The sequence below is a fragment of the Phoxinus phoxinus genome (genome assembly GCF_949152265.1).
Source record: "Phoxinus phoxinus genome assembly, chromosome: 25".
NCBI lineage: Eukaryota > Metazoa > Chordata > Actinopteri > Cypriniformes > Leuciscidae > Phoxinus > Phoxinus phoxinus.
This window is the reverse complement of record NC_136900.1, coordinates 15090710-15115511: the sequence shown is the minus strand read 5'-3', so window position 1 is coordinate 15115511 and position 24802 is coordinate 15090710. Positions and strand designations below refer to the sequence as shown.

General features: G+C 37.8%; 1 protein-coding gene across 7 annotated transcripts in view; it reads right to left on the bottom strand.

Annotated features, from left to right (window-relative positions):
* Positions 1–24802, bottom strand: part of kiaa1549la (KIAA1549-like a) — a 50245-nt gene that overhangs the window by 20020 nt on the left and 5423 nt on the right. For all 7 annotated transcript variants that reach the window (XM_079603775.1, XM_079603777.1, XM_079603776.1 and 4 more), the window contains exons 2-8: positions 12768–13118; positions 11101–11703; positions 5780–5895; positions 2416–2638; positions 1443–1576; positions 1156–1324; positions 238–297 (exon numbers count right to left, since the gene is read on the bottom strand). In XM_079603775.1, the coding sequence (XP_079459901.1) occupies positions 238–297; positions 1156–1324; positions 1443–1576; positions 2416–2638; positions 5780–5895; positions 11101–11703; positions 12768–13118 (1656 nt within the window). The remainder of the gene's footprint in view (positions 1–237; positions 298–1155; positions 1325–1442; positions 1577–2415; positions 2639–5779; positions 5896–11100; positions 11704–12767; positions 13119–24802) is intronic.

Sequence of the window (24802 nt, the reverse complement as noted above, 5' to 3'; positions counted from 1 at the left end):
GCAAGAACTTAAAGCTAGAAATAGCTTTTTCATGCTCAATATTCTGATCAAATGTGATCTCTCCAAATCAGTTGATGGGGGAAGCTAAATAATACATCAATAGCTATCCTCAAAAAAAAAAGAAGGCTTTGAGTTTAAAAGAAGGGGAAAAAACATTAGCTAGGCTTACTCACATAACACATACTGGCAAATAGCTGTCTGGGTGCTGGTTAGCAGATAAAATGTTAAGGTAATTACCTGTGATTACCCAGTAATCTCGGGTTGCTACTGAAGTGTTAAGGTTGTGGTACTCTAGAGCTGTGGAAAGAGCGGTAAAGACAGATGGATGTTTACTAGAAAACCATTCTGGGGAAAAAAAGGCAATTCTGTCCTCATTTACTCAACTTTATGTTATATTGGTAATTTAATGTTATCATATCAGTCTTACGTATATGTAGAATAAGCTGATAAATTATAGTCAAATGATCATGGGACCCATAGAGCCAGTAAGCCAGTAATATATCATTTATAAAATATTCATATTTTTTATCCATTGCACACATGAATTTAGTTTCTTAATTTCTTGTTATATTTGTGATTTTTATTTATTTATATTGAATACAAATATAATATATTTTAAATTCATACATAATTAATTAAATACATATTAACAAAAAAATATTGTGTTTGTGTGTGTGTGTATATATATATATATATCGATTAGATAGATGGATAGATGATTATATATTATATTAATATATAGATATCACAACTGGACTTTCTTGATTTTCTTTAGTAATCATTCTCACAAAATTATTATCCTCCAATATAATAATCAGCTTCAAAATATAATAATTATCAGTTATTGGTATCTGTCCAAATTTCCATAGTGCTGTGGTGACCACTACAATTGTAAAAGTACAAATATTCTAGTCTCTTAATTAACATTTTAACAAACGTAGCATGCATATCAGTTAAAAAGCATAGCAAAATAGATTTTAAAATAGTTTTAGATGGAATATAGCATGTATAGCAAGATCTCTGCCTAAGTAAAGCATAAACTCACAGATTCAAACTAAAATAAACATGAACTACCGTTTGTGCAGTGACATGAAGAACACGAGCCGTGCCGCAAGTAAATGTAGCATCAAGCAGTAAACACAAGCTGGAACTTACGCTCAGCGATGATCAGAGGGGGGAAGAAGAGAAAGTAGCCCACCAGCTCGGCAGTGAGCTGGTTAAGGAGTCCGCTGGACACAGTACCGTTCAACTGAGTGCTACCGTTCCACACCACATACACCAGAGTGACTGCCAATGAATTCCCAGTTTGATACGAGTTCAGAATCTGTCCGAAAACACAAAGAAACTATAAATCCAAATCCAACAGAGGGATGGCGTTATCAGGCCTCTGAAGTTCAGCCATTTATCAAATTTTGTTTTCAAGTTCAATTGAAAAAAAATACCTCAACAGAAAGAGTCCCATAAGAGTCCTCCACTTTCTCCTGCGCCTCAGCAAACACATTTTCCAATCGTTGCTCCATCATTTGGATGAACACGCAAGACTTGATGTCATCTGCTGGCCCAACAAATCTGAGAACTATATGCAGGGAAAAAAAACTTTTACACAAAAAAACACCAGTTTCCATTCTAGTTACCAAGATTTAACTGAGTAAAATGCAGTTTAATAAACAACTAGATTTTAAAAAAGTTAGTCTAGAGACAAACTTACAAGTTTGTATGAAAAAACCTGACCAGAAAGTTAAGAAAAAGTTTAAAGTTTTAAAAGTGTTGGTTTTCAGTTTGAAATAGTTTGAAGTTTAAAATAGTTTTAAAGCTTAATGTTTGACAAATCGAATGATCAATAGACAGACTGTCAATATATAGGCAGATAGAAAGAAATAGATATAGATAGACTGTCTATATGTAGATAGAAAGATAGACTGTCGATAGATAGATATAGATAGATAGATAGATTTGAGCACATTACTAGCATGAATTAGCACATTATTAGCATGTGTTTGCACATTGCTAACACATTTTAACAAATTGCTAACATGATTTAGCACAATGCTAGCTTGAATTAGCATGTTTTAGCACATTGCTAACAAGATTTAGCATGTTGCAAGATCGAAAAGATAAGCAAGATTAGAAAGTCAGAACAGCCTGAAGGTCTGACCCGAGTTTGGTGGTTGTAGAGTTAGTAAAGCTCTAGGACGAGTTAGAGTCAGACATTTTAGTCTCAGAAGAATAATTACTTTAATCCAACTTAATAAATGGATGTTGACTTTTTCACACTACACATTCACATAGTGTGAAAAAGGTTAAACGAAGAGACTCATGTATAAAACATTTTAAGAATTTTGCATATTTAAAATGGTTCATCAAGCGATTTCCGGTCAGATTTCCCAACAATCTCCCAAGGGAAAATAATCTCACCCGTTTTGAGCTGGAGGTGGATGCCGAGGCTGGGCAGCCAGGGGGCCACTGGATTTGGGACGGCCAACAACGCAGGAACATACTCTCTGATGTCATTCAAAAGCTTGTCAAAGCCATAGGAAGATAAGGTGTCTATTACAACAGACGCCACCAACACGGTCTTCCCTCTCGAGACGTAGTAGCCCACAGTCACATTAGAAGGCGTGCAGATATCTCTTTCCAACTAGAGAGAACACAGGTGATGTAAAATGACATGAATAGCATGTATAAAGCATGTATGCTGGTGGATAGTGAATAATTCAAAACTAGTGAGTGTATGAAAAGTGCACACAATGTTTACATATGCCTCTCTGAATTCATATTATAGAGCTAAATTCACACAAATGCTCTTACTGGCTTTGTTTATTGTTAAGCGCTTGAGGCAAATGCTAATACAAATCCCACATGAATAAATTTCATCATATTGAGCCAAGCTGACTGACCATCTCTCTCTCTTTTTACTCCAACATAAACACACTCTCTCTCTCTGTGTTTGTGTGTAGATAGTGATTGTGTCGTCTCCTGCTGATCACCTCCAGGGTCTGTAATGATACAGATCCTCTGATCTGATGGACAGTTGAGGAGGAGGAGGAGAAAGAGGAGGAAAACATCACACAGAGAGCAAAACATTGATAGAGAAAGATCTTCAAGAGAACAGATTGAGTCACTCAGCATAATAGACACAGACGGTTGCACTTCAAATGCTAATAACAACCTTTTGAGTGGTAAATCGTCATTAAAGGGACAGTACACCCAAAAATAAAAATGTATCATTTACTCCCCCTCATGTCATTACAAACTCATATGACTTGTATGACTAGCACCTTAAGCATAATAAAGTCATACAGGTTTGTCACGAAATGAGGCTGATTAAACGAAGACAGAATGTAAATTTTTGGTTGAACTGTTCCTTTAAAAAACTCTCTTCAGCCGGCTGCCCTCCCTTCAGCACACCGTCTCTGCTGTTACCATGATATTGATTCTTTATTTGCAGCATATGAGGTACCAGCGCTGTGCTATTTCTGAACGTGCAGTTCTGACGGACAGACGTGCGAATGCTCCTTAGGCTTCAAACCAAGTGTTTCATAAGACGGTCCTTTCTTTGTGCTTGAGAACAGGGATATGTTCTACACAATCTCACTCAATGAGCTACACACTGATCATACACAGGAAACACCACCCACGCAACCTCCCACCACATTGTCCTCTGCTAAACTACAATTCCCATGATGCAACTGTGATAAGATCCCAGGTGACTGCGGTCAAAGCACTTATCTTGTTGCTGCTGAATTTTCTGTATAAGTCATATTTTACTGTGTTTCCAATGGCAACAAACTATTCTGATTTGTTCTTTTCATTATTTATTTTGCTTTTCTCATTTCATGTTGTACTTGCAGTGGAGGAGAAAGAAAAGGGCTTGGATAAGCATACTAATGTACCGCATGACATACTGCTTTTTCCATTTTTATATCCAAGATGCCACTGGACAAAATAAACATGAAATGTGATGAGGTCATGTGATAACATGATGTATAATGCATTGGTGTTGTAGGCAGTATACACTTACTGGCCACTTTATTAGGTACATCTGTTCAACTGCTCATTAATGTAAATATCTAATCAGCCAATTACATGGCAGCAACTCGATGCATTTAGACATATAGACATGGTCAGATGATCTGCTGAAGTTCAAACTGAGCATCAGAATGGGGTAGAAATGTGATTTAAGTGACTTTGAACGTGGCATGGTTGTTGGTGCCAGACGTGCTGGTTTGAGTATTTCAGAAAGTGTTGACCTACTTTTCACGCACAACCATCTCTAGGGTTTACAGAGAATGGTGTGAAAAAGTGAAAATATCCAGTGAGCGGCAGTTCTGTGAGCGAAAAATGCCTCGATGTCAGAGGAGAATGGCTAGACTGGTATGAGCTGATGGAAAGGCAACAGTAACTCAAATATCCACTCGTTCCAATTCGAGGTCTGCAGAAGAGCATCTCTGAACGCACAACTCGTCGAACCGTGAAGCAGATGTGCTACAGCAGCAGAAGACACACCGGTGTCACTTCTGTCAGATAAGAACAGGAAACTGAAGATACGATTCTCACGGGCTAACCAAAATTAGACAATAGAAGACTGGAAAAATGTTTCCTGGTCTGATGAGTCTTGATTTCTGCTGTGACAATCAGATGGTAGGGTCAGACAACATAAAAGCATGGATCCATCCTGCCTTGTATAAACGCTTCAGGCTGCTGGTGGTGTAATGATGTGTTTGATATTTTCTTGGCACGCTTTGCGCCCATTAGTTCCAATTGAGCCTTGTTTAAACACCACAGCCTACCTGAGTATTGTTGCTGTCCATGTCCATCTCTTTATGACCAGTGTACACATCTTCTGAGGGATACTTCCAGCAGAATAACTCGCCATGTCACAAAGATCAAATCATCTCAACTGGTTTCTTGAACATGACAATGAGTTCACTAAACTCTAATGATCTCCACAGTCACCAGATCTCAGTCCAGTAGAGCACTTTCGGCATGCGGTGGAAAGGAAGATTTTCGCATCATGGATGTTCAGCTGACAAATCTGCAGCAACTGCGTGAGGCTATCATGTCAATATGGACCAAAATCTCTGAGGAATGTTTTCAGCACCTTGTTGAATCCATACCACGAACAATTAAAGCAGTTCTGAAAGCAAAAGGATCCAACCTGGTACTAGCAAAACCTATTAAAGCGGCCAGTGGCAGTGAGTGTATATGGCCCAGTATTCAGTAAGTAGCCAACTACAATTACATTTAAAAGATAAACCACTGTTCAAAAGTTTGAGGTCAGTATTTTTTTATTTATTTTTTAAAATAAATGAATACTTTTATTCAGCAAGAACACATTAAATTGATCAAAACAGTAAAGATATTAAGATTTCTCTTTCAAATAAATGTTTTTTTTTTACATTCTGTTAATCAAATAATCCTGAAAACAATCCATCATGGTTTCCACAAAATATTCAATATTGATAATAATAAGAAATGTTTCTTGAGCAGCAAATCCGCATATTAGAATGATTTCTGAAGGATCATTGAAGACTGCTAAAAATTCAGCTTTGCCATCACAGAAATACATGACTTCTTAAAACAGAAAACAGTTATTGTAAATTGTAATAATATTTCCCAATATTACTGTTTTTACTGTATTTTTGATCAAATAAATACAGCAGTGGTGAGCATGAGAGACTTATTTCAAAAACATTCAAAAAAATTACCGATCCCATACTTTTGAACTTTTATAAAATGTGTTTCCCTTATTATTCACTAACAGTGTAAAACTACCAACCTGAACATGGATGTTGCTGTCGTTGAATGCTTTCTGCAGCGCATGCGTGAAACCTTTAGACAGGTTCTGTCTCATTCCAGCTTCTAGACGATTTCGCCGCATCTGGATGGACAGCACTGGGGGGGGGGATTATACAACACTTGTAAATATCATAATTTTCTAACATCAAAGCAGCCCAGATCCTAAGGGAGACAGCCATTCCTGTGAACATGTGTTGGTTTCACTGCAGTGCATATGCCATCACTGTAGAATGTCGGAAAGGAGTAAAATGACTGCATAATATTATTTGCATAATAAAGCCTTTTACAAGATATGTGCACTAGTACATTGGTTTTGTCATTTGGCTCTGCTGTAATAAGTGGAGCATAATTTAAATGTCAAAATGGCTTTATTTTTTAAAATTGTACTGCATGTTTATTCATCATTCCATAGCTGTTTATTAGGGCCCAAGCCTTGAAAAGGCGAAGGCCCTATTGTTTTCCTCCGGATTATTCTTCTTTATTATTATTATATTACTACCTTTTGGGCACTTTTGGGGGCCTTAACGTGCTCAAAAACTCTTGAAACTTTGCACAAATGTCAGAACCCGCGGCCATTAGAGCCGGACTGAAGCTGGTACCCGGGCGTGGCAGGGGGGCTCGACAGCACCCCTGGAACGCGGTCCGAAAACTTGGTCCATAAATCAAACACGCTTGCATGAAATAATATGAAACTCGGTACACTTATAGATCTCATCGGTTCATATATCCTTCGTGCTCTGACTTTTTACCCCAGCCCAACAGGAAGTCGGCTATTTGGCGTAGTTTAAAAAACACATGCAATGGAATTTAAAATACTCCTCCTAGACGATTCAACGAATCACCATGAAACTCGGTGTGCATGAAGTCAAGACATGGAGGATGATAAATTGCGAGGGGATTTTTGATATCTCGAACGGTTTGGCCGGGGCGAGGAAACGAATTTATGGCGAATATTGGAAACAGGAAGTGTGTTATAACATCCTCATACATTAACTGATCTTGATGAAACTTCAGCAGTGTGTTCGCTGTAAGAGGCCGATCACATGGATGTGCCCGATTTGCTTCAAACTTTATGTGTATAATGTAAACACACGGCAGATGTAGACCTGTGAAAGGATTATTGATATCTTAAATACTGTTGCCATGGCAACGCATCAAACTTTAATATTCTTTTTTAAAGTTTTTGAGACTCTTAACATGCTTGAAATTGCATGAAACTCGACAGACACTTTAAATTTATTGCCTAGTACACTTGTGCAAAGTTTCAGAAACGGGCGTGGTAAGGGGCTCAGTAGCGCCACCTTTAGTCAAAAATGGGGTATTAGTTTTACCTACAGTAACAAAAATCGGTATCTATATTTATCTCCACGAGCCGGACAACTTTCTAATTTACAGTCATTAGCTCCGACCAACAGGAAGTCAGATATTTTGGTTTGAATGTGATTTTTGATATATTTTAGACTCCGAGTTTTTAGCGGTGGTTGATTTTATTCACACCAAACTTTTTCAACATGATGAAAATACATTAAAGATGCTAAATTATGAACGGATATTAAATATCTCAAACGGTTTTGCTATGGGGAAGGATCAAAGTAATGTCCACAAAGGAAACACTAAAAGCCTCATATCTTCTAAAAATGTAATTATACACCATTTATTTCTATATAAAAGTATACAAATATCAGAACTAAACCCATTTTGTTCTTTTTTTCAATTTAAGAATTATGTAAAAGTTAAAAACAGCCAGAATGCGCTATTTAGTAAAAAAATAAGTCATACATAGGGCAATACTGCCCTCTTGTGTTCGAAATCAGGTAGGCCCATTGTATATTGTATTTATATATAAATATATTAGTGACTGTGAGAATATTTTCCTACCGGTTAATCGATGTGTGATTAAAGCGGGGGCTTTTAAATCGCTAACTTAAAAGCCAAAGTAGTACTGGACGTCCAGTAGGAATGAACTAAAACACATTCACTCTGTTCTGCTCGTTCCTCGCCGTGAACGCGTTATTGCCCGTGCATCCGTGAGCATTTAGTTTCATTTTAAACATAGCGCCATTTCGGGGATGGGATTGCTTGAATTGCGTGTTCAATTCCGTCATCATCTTTTCAGTCAGCTGTCCACCCATGATTAATGAAATTGGACTCCTTGTGCTGATCTTTGCTGCGACTCTCATTCAGCTCACGATTTATTAAGCGGACACGTTCAGGTTTTAATTGTAGGTTAGTGCCCGTTCTCTAACTGAACTAAATTATTTTAACACGCACACACACACACACACACACACACCAAATCGACGGTGGAGCGCGATGATATATTTAATATATCTGTATATTTGAATTGAATATCTGTATATTTTTCCCACCGGTTAACCAACGTGTGACACCAGCGGGGGCTTTTAAATCGCTAACATAAAAGTGAAAGTAGGCTAAGTATGATTATGGTGGCGCTTGCAGTGCGCTCGAATTAATTCCTATGAAAGTAGAAATTAACTAAAAAACGTTCGCTCTGTTCTGCTCACTCCTCGCGTTGGACGCGCACGCGCACCGTTATGAATGTCTGTGCAGCCGTGAGCTTTTTTAGTTTAATTTTAAAATTAGCGCCATTTCGGGGGCGGGTAGGCTATAGCTTGAATTTATTTTACAAAAACACGTGCTATTTCAGATCAATATATTTGTTTTTCAGATGAATATATTTGTTTTCCTTAAAATTATTCTCATCTGAATTACAAATACTTTATTTCTGTATAAAATAATACTATGACTAAAAACGCATTTGATGTTTCTTTTTTAATCAATAACTTAAAAATAAACAGATTAGTGCTCTGTTTGAGGACTAGAAATGAAAACCTTTGCAATATGATGAATGTCCAAAAGATGGCACCGACAGACTGTTTTAAACGAGGTTGGATAAATATGTATTGCTTTTAAACATTGTACGTGTGCGGGTGTGTGTGTGTGTGTGTGTGTGTGTGCGTGTGCGTGTGCGTGCAATCAGTCCCAGGTAAGAGGCATGAATGATGGGAATTGGACTTCTGGAAGTGAGGTTAATATTCCGGAGACGGTTCCCTAAGGTTGTGAAAAGGAGGCGGCGCGGGAGTCCCAATAGTAACCAACTGCAGAACCCCAGAACCATACGTCATAGCAGTGTGATCACGACAGCGCCAGCCTAAAAGTCTGATGCCAGAAGTGGGCGTGGCCAGGCATTGCGCTACTTCTGTGTTTCAAAGTTTAAAACAATGCTGATATAATTTTTTGGGAACGATTTCATTACAAATGTTTATTTAATATATATATATATATATAAAATATCATAACTATGTTTTGTCCTATTAACAAATGTTAATAGTTTTTTAAAAGTTAAAATGATACTTTATGCATTTGTTTAGTGTCAAATGATTAACAATATAAATTGAACACAGTTTAAAACAAACAAAATAATAAAACGAAAACAAAGCTTGAACATTTGATTTAATTGAAAAGCATTTTTTAAATAAAATGTGTTTTTTTCCTCTGAAATAGCAAAAGCATCGCACACTAGCTGTACCTGCTCTAAATAAATAATAGTCATTAAATAAAAATACAAAATTGAAATAAATAAATTATATTTTATTGTTATTTTTTAAATTATTGTTCTGTTCTGAATATCAATACATTTAAAGGATTTGTTGTGGAATATTTTGAGTATCATAAAATCAGAACAATTCTCGTTTTAGTGATTATTTTTATTTTTTTCACTGTTCTAATCAGGTCAGGCAAGTCAAATTCTCTCTGTCTTGTCCCTTAAAAAAGGTAATATATATATATTTATATATATATACCACACTTCATATGAATTTTTGGTCTTGTGTACTTACAATGGCTGCTGATTTCATTTGTCCGTTAAGTCCATGAGACTGTAGGGTGTCTAATTTTTCATTTTAGGTTTCAGAAGGGTGCTCACGCATACTTTGTGGTTGATATGTGCCCTCGATGCGCACTTTTGCAGAACCCACACTGATGCAAGCTCTAAAGCAGACTTCTTCTCGACAGTCAAAGCGGAGTTACGTTATTGCCCGTCGTGCACAGGAACCCTAAAGGCAACGGGGTGGCGCTTTTTATGTATGTATATATATATATATATATATAATATATATAAATAAATATAGCTGCAAGCAGCGATGGAGGGCCCAAGCCGGTGGCACCGCCACCCTGGTGCCTTTAGTGCAACTAAAGGCACCGGGGTGGCGGTGCCTCCGGCTTGGGCCCGTAATCGCTGCTTGCAGCTATATTTATTTATATATATTATATATATATATATTTATTATTGTTTTAATTAAATTAAAATCTAATTGGAAATACTGAACATTTTTAAGCTATCTGACTAAGTGCGCTTACTTGCACAAAACACTGCCAACCAAAAAATCAGGTCATTTTAAAATCCTTTTGTAAAGATTTACATGTGCATGAATAATTTATTTTAATTTTATATTATTCTATTCTATTCTATTCTATTCTATTCTATTCTATTCTATTCTATACATTATTATTTATAAGAAAACAAACAATCACTATAGGGAAATACAAAATGTATCAATGTAAAACACTGAAACAATTACAAAAAATTTAATTATACAATGAATTAATTAATAAATCACTTGAACTAATCTATGTTTATGCATTTGACATGGATAAATCCTATACGAAAATAATGATAAATAAAAACAAATATTTAAGAACACCCAACCAACACACAAACAAACCCACCAGAAAACATTTACCTAAATCTTGTGAAATTATGACATATTTTTCATATTATTTATTATTTTATATTTGTAATTATTTATATTTAGACTTTTGTAGGCTACGTTTTTTTCTAAGACTTATAATTTTTATTTATTTAAATCTATATAAGAGTTTAAAATTCAACAGAATAATCTGTGTTTCTCCTGATGAAACTTTTTAAAAACAATACATTTTTTCCTCCAATCTCAACAGGACCAAACATGGCGAACAAACCCCAAAAGAATTTACAAGCAAAGCAAAACCAGAGCAACTGGAAAAAAATGTAGGTGTGCTGACTGGATTTCACTTAAAACGTTTTTTTCAAAAAACATTTTTTATTTAATAAGCAAGCAACGTATGTAAGTCATATCTAGACCTAAACAGAGTGTGTCATGCAAAAACACTCTCAGTGGTAAATTCACACACACTGGCGGCACAATGTAATAGAATGTAAATTACATTAAACGCAGATTCGTTGAACGAAATAATGCAGACGCGTGCAGATAAACGCTGATATAGTGAACAGGGGCTCACCTGTTTTCACCCATAACCTTTCGGTCACATTACAGGTCAAAGGAGCGCTGTCAGAGGGGATGGTTAGTTCAGTCGTGGTACTTCCAGAGGTAGATACAGCGGTGGTTTGAAGAGGGGTTGTCATTGGCGTAGTTGCTAAAGTGGTTGTAGGCGGTTTTGTGGTCGTAGGCGCTACTTTTGTGGTGGTGGTGGTAGTAGTCGTAGTGGTTGTGGTGGTGGTTGTCGTTGTGGGCGGTTCCGTCTTGGTTGTTGTGGTTTGGGTGGTTGTTGTGGTCGGGATGCTAGTCGTGACCTCTTTCGCCACAACGACGACGGTGGGCGGAGTCACGGTCATGGACGTCACAGTTAGGGGCGTGACGGTCGTGGTGGTCACTGTGGTGAGTTGGAGACTGTCGCTGGTCACAGTGTGAGAGTTGTTGCGTGTCGACGCGCCGGACGAAGCGTTTTCAGCCCTTTCAGGAGAGGTGGCGTTAAAAGCATAAATGGAGACCGAAGTTGTCACATTGTCAGTGAGGGTGGCGTCTGTCTCTGCCACAGGAATGAAAGAGGAACCCGGGGCGGTGGGTAGATCAGGGTTCCTGGGGAATTCACTGAGGGTCTCGTCTGAAAGCAGAGAACGTTTGAGTGAGCCACCTCAGGACACATGAATGCTCGCTGATGGTGAAGAATGACACATAGGACACACGTAGCTCCGGGGGATTATTCAGCAGCAGGACTTGTTGAAGTGTGTAATTTTTGTGCCACTAGCATCATCAAACCAAATGCAACTGAAGATAATGATTTTATTTTCCATTGATCTGACAAACAGATTCAGTGAAAGTCAATTTTCTAGTGTCGGACTAGTTGGGATGCACAAAAATTACATTCTTCAGCTTTAACAACAACATGAAATCAAAATTGACCCAATACACTAACTGTTTAAAAGTGTGGGGTCACCCGGGTGAGTAAAATGGTTTAGTCTTTCAGATGCTCACCAAGGCAAGGTATTTTTTAAATAAAAAATACAGTAAAAATAGCAATATTGTGAAATATTATAACTATTTAAAAGAACTGTTTTTTTTGTAATTTATTCCTATTGGCAAAGCTGAATTTTCAGCATCATTACTCTAGTCTTCTTTACACGATCCTTCAGAAATCATTTGAATATGCTGATTTGCTGCTCAAGAAACATTTCTTATTATTATCAGTGTTAAAAACAGTTCTGCTGCTTAATATTTCTGTGGAAACGATGATCATTTATGTAAAATAATAAACGTCTTTACTGTCACTTTTAATCAATTGAATGCATTCTTGCTGAATAAAAGTATTAATTTCTTTCAAAACAATATTAACAGTCTAATATTTCACAATCCAATCAATTTCTGATGAAGTCAGAACTACCGTTTTACTCAGAAATGTCATGTTGACCAAGTAAAATGGAATGTGAATGCAATTTTACGTTGACTTTAAAGGGATTATTGTAAAGAAAAATGTTTGATGATGGTAACAACAACAAACACAATGACCTTGAAAATGATGATGACGTTGATGATAATGATGAACAAATGATGAAGAAGGGATGACGACAACATCAAATCAGCAAAGTCCCTGAAAAGAGACACCTTTAAATATATCACTTGATTTTTGTACACACAGCATTCATTCAACGCTTCATAATCGAGCGGTACCTGGGCTAGTGGTCAAGACACTGTTGATTTTCTGTGCCGGGGACGGTGGATTTGGCACTCTGACGGCCAGCTCCCCGGGGGACTTTTGATTGGTGCGATTGTCACTGTTGCCGGGTGGGGAGGGCAGAGAATGCACCAGCGCTTGAGGCTCTGTTTCTGCAACCTGCAGGGTCTGCACTGAGGCGAACACAGGCTGCTCCCTTGTGCTTTCTGCCCTCGCTGGTGGGGAGTGAAACTGCGAGGCAAAGTCTTCATCCTCCAGCAGTGAGGATGAAACTGTGATGTTTGGGGCTCCGGTTGGATCCCGGGAAGGACTGAAGGGTTGCCCTGATGCCTCCAGCTTTGCTTCATCTGGTAATGAGATAAAAGGAGATGTAATGGTGCAAAATAATAAACATCACTCTCATAGAAGGGAGGATTTTCACCAAGTGAAACTCTTAAAACTAATATGATTTCATTTGTCGAGCCAAGAGTCTAAATACTTGACGGATTTAGAGGCAGCTGCATTAAGATTGTGAACCTAATGGCACACTTAATCAGCATTAATTATAATGCGCGGTATTAAATTGCTCTCGAGGTATTTGAGACAGGGAAAATTGAGGGAGAAACAAGCCTAATCTGCTTGCTTGCTTAATTGTAGCATACAACAAGAAATATGCCTGAATTTGAAATAAATTCTCTGTAAACAACTCCCACAATGTAGATATTTTACAGTAAAAAAAGAACATGTTAATTAAGAAAAATATCTTTGCATGTATAGTGAAGGCAAGTTTTTTTTACACTTACTTAAAGTCCCTCTAAAATAACATTACTCTCTTGGGTGTCTTTAAATCATTTAGCTTGCTTAACAACTCAGAAAAGAAAATCGACTTCCATCCCGGACTGCTAGCGAGTCCTCCTGAGATGATTAATATCGTGATTAATCGACCTTTACAGCTCTTTACTTTATTTTTATCTTGGGGAACATAACATGGACGGAGTCATACAATATAGTGACTTGTGGGCATTAATCATAAATACTTTAGCCGGAGGACCAAATTAGAAATGCGCAGGGTTTACTTTGGTGCTGCGAGCTCTCTTGGTCCCTTTCTCACTCTCTGTGCTCCTAGTGAACAGCCTAAAGCTCCAGTGCTGTGTTAGTGTGTTAATTAACTCACCCAATCACATCCTTTTAGTCGGATATACAGTATACACACGCAACATAAACGTAATATTAAAACTTACATCTGACACCATTACACAAAGATGACGCAAAAGCACAAGTGAATGTAAACTAAGTTACACACTAATGTGTAAGTAATGTAGTGAAGACGCTCTTTCCGTAACAACACACTAAACCATACAATAAATAAATAAAGCATTCACAATATTATATTATAATAGTGTACTCAATATGTTATTTCATGATCCCATGTTGATCACAAAAACAGTTCTCATACGTTTTTGTTAAATAAATAATAATATTAAATAAAATGCTACAATTAATTTTGCAATATTTGATTTAATTTTAATAAAATTGTCTTGTTGAATAAAATGATATATATATATATATATATATATATATATATATATATATATATATATATATATGATTTCAGAGTAAACCTGACTAAAATGAAGGAATATGACATGATACAATACTTTTTACAAGATTTTTTTAAAAGATATTTTCAAAAACAAGATAGATAGATGACAGATAGATGTGTGTGCGGGTTCTGTAAGCGGTCACGTCAAATTCCTATCCTCCAACAGATAGCCACCTGCTCTGACAGTTCGAACATATGGGATTGTCCTGATTAACAGGCAGCAAGAGAGAAGATGAGATGTCATGTGAAGGGGGGTCTGGGTGTACATCCGACCCCTCATCCTAATGACTGCACTTCCTGTGAGCGGGATAGCAATGAGCTCTGAAAGCTCTAAACACTTAAGTACGCTTTCTGACGGCCTGAGATTTAAGTACGCCGTAATGGGTCACATGACTTGGGTCAGTGAGCTGAGCCAATCAAACTCTACTGCTAGGCAGAACAGAGCGAGTTGATTGGAAGACAGGATGGTAAATGCCAAGAAGGCTTCATCCATCACAACCCCCAAGTGCGTGGCATGGTCTCAAACGGGTCCCACTGCACATCATTCTATATGTGGGAGTTTCCTAATCAATAACGTCAAGTGTTAAAAATGAAGGACATGTTTTTAGAGCCACTGCATATTGTGGACATCAGGGGGCTAGAAAAACATGGACCTTCTCCATTATGAGGACAGGTGGTGAAGGGGGCTGATGGGTACCAGGCCAAAGCCACTGAAGCCCATGACGGAGTATATGGGGAACCAAAGCATGGAGTCACACCATTCCAGCAGGAAAGATCCGCATCCGTAGTCTATTCATAGATCCCATCTGCTTTTGTTGCTTCTTGTTGTGGCATTGCGAAGGTAACAGCATTACATCTGTTTGTCAAAATAGTAAAGAAGATTTAAAGGGATAGTTCACGCAAAAATAAATAAAACAAATTGTCATTCCAAACCCATATGAACAAAACAGGTGAATTCTTGTACAATATCCAGGCCATTTTTTCTCCAACACAATGAAAGAAATGGGCTCTCAAGCTCTGAAATGTCAAAATATCATAAAAGTGGAACATATGACTATATTCCAGTACTTCCAAAGACATTTTATATGTTTGTGTGAGAAACAGACTAACATGTAAGTCATTATTCTGAAATGAATAGTGGTAGTTGGTAAAGTGGTTGAATTTGTTAACAAATCAGTTAAAAGTGGGAAAAGCAATTTGTGAATTAATCAGTTTTTTTTTTTTTTTCAGATCTTTTCAATGAATCTATTGATCTGGTTCTTGAGGTCTGTTCAAAGCTATCGTATAGCCTCAGAAAACTTGAAATATGACACGAGTCGCATTGACTACTTTTATATAACTTTTTATGATACTTTTATGCTGCATTTATGTGTCCTTCTCAAGCTTGAAGTCTACAGTTCCCATTCACTGTAATTCCATGAAAAAAACGTAATATTTTATGTTCCACAGAATAAAGAACGTCATACAGGTTTGGAACATGAGGGTATTTTTTGAAAAAATATAAAAATTCTGGTAAAATATTCCTTTATCAGAGGTTTTTGCTATTTAAAAATCTAATTTCTTTAAACATGTGGCATATTATATATTTCCAACATCAAAAAATTATACAGCAAAGCAGATTAGAGCGTCTATGCGCAATGAAGCAGATTAAATGCTTTGACATGGAATGGGATGTGGTCCAAACGAACACCCATCAACCCTCAGGACAGAAAGCACTCTGAGTGTCGCATATCAAAATCATTCCACACTGACCACAGACGCTGGACAGAAGTCTCAGCTATGGAGACATGTCTGCATTAGTATCATGTACAGTTAAAATATGATATTATGGCTCATAAAATATATTTTTTGTCCTATTAATTATAAAAAAAACATATTCACATTTACATCATATATCACCTATAATATAACCAGCTCCATATGTGGATTTTTTGACATAGTAAACTTGTATGTAGCTCACATGGTACAGCAGTGCACTTGCGATGTGGCACTGTCGGTACGAGTCTAAAGCTAAAATGGTATGGTTGCCTTGCAATACTTTTGCAAACACCATTGGTTAGGTTTAGAGTAGGGTTTATGGCGTATACGTACTGTATGGTGGTAGTTATTTTTTAATTGCAATAGAGCGTTAACCTATTAGCACCACTCTGAACATTTAATAACTGCCACGACACAACCAACATAATAAAACATTACCAGATTTACGTTTCAAATAAAACTAAACAAGCTTTAAGTGCCACTCATTGGGCATTTTACTTTGAAAGTGTTGCCAAACACACTAATATAAAGCAAAGCAACGTAATATAATTTAGCAGAAATGCCACCACAGGCACATTTTTCCAAAGAGCCTGGGCTTAAAATCTATTAAGTGGAAGAAAATACACTGAATTTGCAAGCAAGGCCTTCTATCGTTCTTTGAAAACACCTGGTTTCTGTTATTCAACTTTCAACATGGCGGTGCCATGGTGCAACGATGGTATCAGATGGTAAAGCCATGAATAATTATCTGATATTCCAATGGTGCTTCAAAGAATACCAGGGTATATGCCCCAAAACATTGTATTATCATGGTACCATGGTACTTTTTTTTAGTTAAGATGAAGGTCTGTTCTTCTGAGGCTGTTTAGGACTGTTTATTAATCATTAGATGTTCAAAACTAAAAATATACCACTCAATAATGGTAAATTACGTACAGGGCATAGCTCATACTGCAGCTCCTTATAAATTGGCTTGTAGCTTAGCTACTAAACAACTGGGAGCTGCCAGCAAGAAAATGAAAAAAGAAACAATTGACTCCAATTTCAACAAACTGCTCCCAGCAGGGCAGGGTAGGATAAGGCCAAACTAAATTAAGACAACACAGCACATTTGCTTTGGGTTTTCATGTTTACATTCAGATTCTATTCCTGGAGGTTCTTGCTCAGACACCTGACAGCATTCAAATGGGTTGGAGGTTGATTATCAACAGCAGAATCTTCTTTTTTGGTTGAACTATCCGTTGAAAATATAAAATCCCAGGTTTTTTTTTCTAAAGGCAAGGGAAATGGATGCATCATAATATATGAGCAGCCGGTACAAAAACAACACCTTAGGGCCTCCCTTGAACTAAGCAACAACCCACATCCTTCAGTGTATTTTAAAATGCTGTGAGCAAGGAAATTAGGGGCATGGCGGACACGCACATCCCACACACACCAACACCATCACTGTTTTTAGATGAGGCAGGGGATAAATCTGAGAGACAGGGAACAGTGTGCTCTTGGCGGAGAGCTGAGGTAACAGCAGTGGCAAGCAGATTTGAGATTTGAGCTGTATTAAAGTTTATCCCTCTGCTGATGGCTATATGTGTTTTTAGAGTTGATATACCGCGGCACACCTGCTGAGAACACTGGGATGGGTAAGTACTGCAGAGCACAGCCCATCTTTGAATAATTCAAGTGCTGGCTAAGCATCTGGGCCCTACGTCTAAAAGCAACATGGCATGGCCAAACTGTGCATCAATGTCCGTGCTGAACATCACTATCTTTAAAAAGGAAGATGCTGTGTATAAATTTATATTTAACATGTTATGTTTAAAAAAAAATTACCCTCATGTCATTTCAAACCCATTTGCTGTTATTTTTTTGGGGGGGGGGTTTGGGCTGCAAAACGATTCTTCAAAAAGCACATGAGGCTGGAATGACATGATTGTAGGGCTTGGCGATAATCATATCGAGATCTCGATAAAAGCTCTGGACGTTTTGACTCGCTATAGATTACCCTACCAGTCTATAACACAGCAGAAATAAACGTGACAACAGCCAGTCCGTGCAGGGAGCCGGTGAGGGAAACAAAAGCAAAACTGAACTTGCATTCCCCTCCAAAGCAGGGTAATGCAAAGTGCTGATTAAGGGCCGGTTTACGCTGAACATGAACATGGATACCGGCACGGGCACGGACAACAGCACGGAAACCCGGCAAAGACACCGGCACGGAAACCCGGCACAGAAACCCGGTACAGACAAAGACACTGGCATTGGCAGGGGCAATGGCAGGGGCACCGGCACGACATGAACACAAGCAAGGACACAAGCACGGAAACTCGGCACGGGCACCAGCACGGACACAGGCACGGAACCCCCGGCACGGACATCGGCACGGGAACCCGCCACTAAAACCCAGCCCGGGCACCAGGACGGACACCAGCACGGAAACCTGGCACGGCACGGACACCGGCATGGAAATCGTTAATTTGACTTGGTTACATGAGACTCACCAACAGCGGTTAGTAGACAAAATACAATGGAAGCATGAGGGCTCTTTCTACACCAAGACTAATGACTAACAAGAAACACCTGTGAACAATCAAGACGATTAACCAATAAGAACATGACACCAGCCAGTGTTTACATTGAAAAACAATGAGAAAAGTATAGTGGAGTGGAGTGCAAGAACCCATTTTGTGTAAACTGGCCAAGACGTTCTGCAAAATAAGTCGTTGGTCAGTTCCAACAAAGGCGGGAAAAGCAACAAACCTTTTCCATCACCTAAGAAGGTATCATCCCAGCGACAATGTTTCATGTCTCATGTTAACCTGTGTAGCATAATGACTGGTTTACAATGTTTAAATATTGCACTTTTTACAAAAATGTCTACCTTTAAATCATTTCATAGATGTAAAACCAATGCTTAGTTAAAATTTTTTTTTACGATATCTAACAGTAAAATGTAATTAAAGAACCCTCTGATTTCTCCAGGCTCCAGTCAGTCGGGATAGTTTTCAAGCTGGCAGCATTATCAAATTATATATCATGATATATTAAAAAAATATTGTATTTCTCATATTTCTAGCTTTATCGCTCAGCCCTACATGAGGGTGAGTAAATAGTAATAATTTTATAAATAATATTACATATGGTATAAGCCTGAATAAATATTATGGCCTTGGGCTTTGGTGCTCATGAGTGAGAAGTAAGTTTGAATCTTGCTTGTGACATTTTCTGATTCCATAATTTCTCGTCTTTGCTCCAGTCATATTGAAAAAGTAGCAATGGCCAAAGTAGAGATAATACTGTATATTCAGTATAATCTATGGAAAAGATATGAGATGCCAACCAAATATTTAAGATGGATTCATCTTTCACTTGAGCAGGAGTCATCAATCCATTCCCCATCATCCATCATCAATTATTTTCAGAAGGAAGTTATGTGGCTTTAACATAAATATACATATTTCTATATATATCTATATATATGTTACAGTATAGAATTACTGTAACACAATGATTTTTACATTTAAATCAGCATTAATGAAAACAATATAATTTTTCCCATTACGTGAATGAAAATCAGATTTTTGCATCACAGTAATAAGAATGTAAACTGTGTGGAGGGAAATGTACTTCAAATATGTCACGATTTCCAGACTTCCCCATTTATGTCACAATCTTGAAAAGTGAGCCATTGAGCTGCAGTAATCATAAAAGCTGTGGCTTCGTTTAGCTGAAAGGATGATGACATGAATTATTGAAGAAGATACAAACACAGATCTGATTAAAATAACAGCCTGTACCCCTCCAGCCTCTCTAACTGATGAGGCAAACACCATCACACATCTGTGTAAGCATCACCGAGCACTGCCTGATTGGATAAAGGAGGGTCATGTGACTTCCTCGCATGGGCACTGGGTAGGTCATCTAGTCCCGTCGAGTCTGGGGAAAAAAAATGGTGTATGTGACTGACTTACACTAATCATGCTCTCCGGCGAAGGTTTAAAAAAAGACTGATGATGCAGTCGAAAATATTACATCATCTAGCAAATTAAAAATTCAAACACAAATGGAGAGTGCAACCACAAGAAGCAAAACAATAAGCATGCAATGATTTATTTATTTTGACTCGAGATGAAATTAGCAATCAGATGCCGAGCGCTCAACATGCCAACACAGCAAAAGTTAAATTCCGCAAGCCCTCATGCTACCTTCCCATCAATCCTGGTAACGGCATGTGTCTCCTGCGCAAAACCTGCAGGCTCAAATGATGCTTTTCCATGTTTGTTTTACTTAATCTCTCACAGCATTACACAACTGTCAGACCTGGTTAGTTTTACCTCTGGCATTGACTGGAAGTGATATAAATTTTTACACAGAGTGGACAAGATTCCATATTTCCTTCCGGAATATGTTGTAATATTCAGGAGCTCGTGCAGGACACCTTTGATGCACTTGACTCAAGAGTCTCATGGGCAAGGCGGGTTATTGCAAACCCCATTAAAACTGAATGAGTGTCTCACTCTCTCTGGTTTGCTGAGAATAAATAGCGCCTACTGCTAGTGTCAAGACTTTCTGTAATTTTAGCTTTTTTTTTTACATCTTTATTTAAATCTAAACAAGTCACACACAAAAAAAGAACAACTACTTTAAGAATGTGAGTTTACTTGCTTAACGAACCAAACAACTGTAGTAGTCTTTATGTAGCAACATGTTAACAACTTACGTTTTTAAAAAATATGACAATGTTAAAATGTTAAAAAATGTTAAACAAACCGAGAGTCTCTTTATGTAATGCTATTGCTAACCACAGATCTTGGTCCCCATTTGAACGACCTAAGCACATGGTCTAAAGTGCACAGCCCAATTGCATTTAGGGCATGTCCGAACCCACGTTTGCTAGTTTAATGACGGGAAAATGGACGGCGCACCCGGTGCATGGTCAAAAGGGTGACTCTTAATGAGTAAGGGGTGTTTTTTGGAGCGTAATGTGCAATAAACCAATCAGAGTCTTATCTCCCATTCCCTTTACAAGCCAGTTGTTTTCGCGCCATGACAGATTTGCTATTTACATGGCGGAATTTGCAAGAGGAAAAAATGAACTCTTCTCTAGTGAGGAAACGAATCTGCTCGTGTGCGAGATTAAAGGGCGCAAGCAGACCATCTATGGGACAAAGTGTACACGTGTTGTGGACCTGCCAATATGCGCACATTACTAACGCTATCTTTAGATAACAAAAAACTAAATTTTTTTTTGGTATTTAAAGATACTCAGGACTGCAGTCATGCTGGTATCATCAAACTTTTTTTTTTTAAGCACCGGTGCGTTTGACGACCCAACTCTGCACAAAATGACAAAGTGAACTTGAACTATGTGTTAGTCATGTTGTGAATATGTTAACTTATTTCTGTAACAATGCACTAAAACACAAATAACTAGCATTTGCACTCTCGATGATCAAAATGTTATTATCGTCAACTAAAATTAGGTGCAATTTAATTTTGAATAATACTGACTAAAATGAATGAATGAATTTAAAGGACTAAAAAATAGGACTTAAACTAACAACAAAAAAAATATGTTTAATCCTGAAAAGAATGACTTAATTTAAACACTCGTGCCGAAGCGCTATTCCAGTGCATTTATTGCCTGGTTAAACTGGATTGCTGGTGGTACAGCACAGAAAAATAGCGCAGCTGTTTAGTGAATTTGCCCCCAGTCTCTTTCCCAGTTTTCCAGACCATCTCTTATGTTCAAGCCAATCTGACCCCCAGGGAACAGAGCAGAGCAACCGAGAGTCCTCAAAATATGCATTCTGCACGCGAATTACAGTGAATATTATGGGCTTTAGCATAGCAAACATGACATGGCCACATAACATCAGCCTTCACCGAAGGCAAAAATAGATAATCCCATTCCTTTTACATGGCGTCATGTTCCCTAAGGGATTTTTTTAAGAGTAAAGCTGATGACGTCTGAGGTTGGACGAGGACAGAGCTTATTATGCAAAAAGCTAATTTTTTCCTTTCTCTCATCTAATGAGTGTGTGTAATTCCAGGTGTGAACATGAAGCGGAGTACTTTTATTTCAAGATAGAAAGGCAACAGTTTAACAATTGAATAAATCTAAGGGTAGAACCAAAACCGAATACGGCAATTCTCTCAACAAGAGCAAAGACGACCGCCTGATTTAATTACGCAAGCGATTCCACAAGCACAAAGAGAATTATGCGAATGCACATGCCTAATTAGCTCAGAATATCTGCGCCCCGGTTTTCCCGCATTTTTGCTGGAACAACGCTTTGACTAGATTTCAAACACCTCTAGAGTCAAATGAGGCCACAGCCATGCGTTCCGTGTAAATGATCAGTGGTTGAGTAAAACGAGGACAGATTTTCACCAGGCCCAAAAGACAGACAGACAGAAATGCGCACAGCTGAGCCTGTCTGGAGCTTTGAAGTAGGATAAATGCCTCGAAAAAAAAAATGGGTGCGCTATAAAAGCTTCAAAACAACGACATCCCACCCTATACGAAAACTCCATAAAACAAGTGATGTCTCCTCTTTATGCATCTATTGACCCTTTAATGTCCTTTCTTCTTGCTCACAAACCAGATTAACCCCTCCCCATGCAGCATAAACCTTGTTTCATAAGCCTGAGGAGATTTTCAGGTGTGAGCTGGCACTCAATTTCATTACCGGTTCTCTGAATTGTGCATTAATCTGGCAGGGGTCGGCATCAATCTCTTGATCTAAGCAAAATAGATCAAAGTGAGGGAGCAAAACAATAACTCTTTGGTTTATGGCATGGATAATGGACATTTTAATCTGTTCATTCATTAACAAAACAGATTAAATCAAACATATTTGTTTGTCATCGCTCCGGGCAAAGGAACACTTTTAGGGAGACGATTGGCATCAGATGGTCGGATCTAAGTATTAGCTCGACGCACGTGACCTGAAAATGACTGGCTTGTGTTACAGCAGATGTCCTCATAGGCAAGTGACAAACAAGAGAGCTGTTATATAGCAATAAATGCAAGAAGCTGTATAATAAATTCAAAATATTAGGGATCGATGATATTATTATCAATGATAAGCTGATATTTTCATGTTATGGCTGCTGTATATACTATTATTTTTATATTTGCTAAAGAGTACATTTAACAGTGTTATTACATTATTAGCGTGTTTAGAGATTCACTTTTAAGTGAGTGTTAAATGGAATAAATAATATCGGCCAATAATCAATTTCAAACAGAAACTAATTATGTTATCCAATAAATGTTGTCAGATCCAATGCTGCAAGTAGAATATTATATTATAATGTTATATAGACTACCAATAAATCCAGAAGCTGTTAAGAAAATGCAAAAAATAATAATAAAAAATAACTGTTATTGAATAAATACTGTCAGTTTTCATACCTTGTTAATGAGAATTCTAAATAAAGTCAGGCCTATATTTCAATCTGAGTCTAAGAAAACACTCCCAAAAAAGTAAGTATGCCCACATTACCGAGTGATCTGGATACTAGCCTATACATTTCATATTATAAAGAATTATCCAATAAACTGCCAAGGAAAGCAATTTCTAACCATTTTTGCTCCAAACCTCCTGAATCCACAGGCCAAATCATAAGATGGAAAAGATGGTGGGCAACCTGATTGAAGCCATTCATCTCTGGAGATGAGCTGTTTGCAAACGGCTTGTCAAAGCTCTGTACTGATCATTCATCATGACACGGTCACTGATGTCGCTGCTGAACTCATAACTGCAATGTGGCAATATGCTTGTTTCATAAAACTACCACAAACAAAAACAGCATTACATGTATAAGTTTGTCCCAGGCAAAGGGACAAAAAGCACCTTTTGGTATAGTGTTATATAGAAGAACATAACTCCTATAGATTTGTTATAACGACAGAGTAATGTCGAATTGGGGTTATGGATTTTAGCACCCGCATGAATTTGCTCGGGCCCTGCAGCAAGGCTATTAGCAAACTGTGCCAAAAAAATAACCTTTTGTATATATGGAAACAGAGTGAGCGCCTCAGACTCGACATAATCAACTTCCACATGGGCTGTTTCACTAATGAAGCATGGAATTGTCGGAAATGAGAACATGTCAGCTGTGAAAACGGTCAGTCAGGGAAGCAGATCAGCTGCTTTGGTCATCGCTGACATCAGCAGATAATTAACTGGTCCAGGACTCTAGTGGCAGTAATTAGACTGAGAGAAATACGCATTACGAAGACTGAATCCTGTCCTACTGGAAACTGTAATTGTGTTTCTGTTTGAGACGCCAAACGTCTACTAGATAAAGCATGATATTTTCGCATTTCAACACTAGCATCTTTTCCCTGGCAGGCTTTGATCCTCTGGAAAGAATCCTGGTGCTAACAAAGCCGGCTCTAATGTAATTCTATGGAGTGTGTAAAGACTAACAAAATGGATGGCTAAAAAGACAAGCCAAAAGGCGTAAAAGGGCTTAGAGTAATAAAATCATGCTCTTTATGTAGGTTTTTCACCTTCACTGATGCTATTCACTGACCATATATAGTGTTTGACATCTGTGTGGAATTTAACAAGCCATTATGAGAAATAATGCCAAGGCCGCACTGTATTGGTATTCCTTCAACATTCTGGTCAGACTAAGGGGTTTACCGGTATTCAAATTGTGAATTATTATTTATTTATA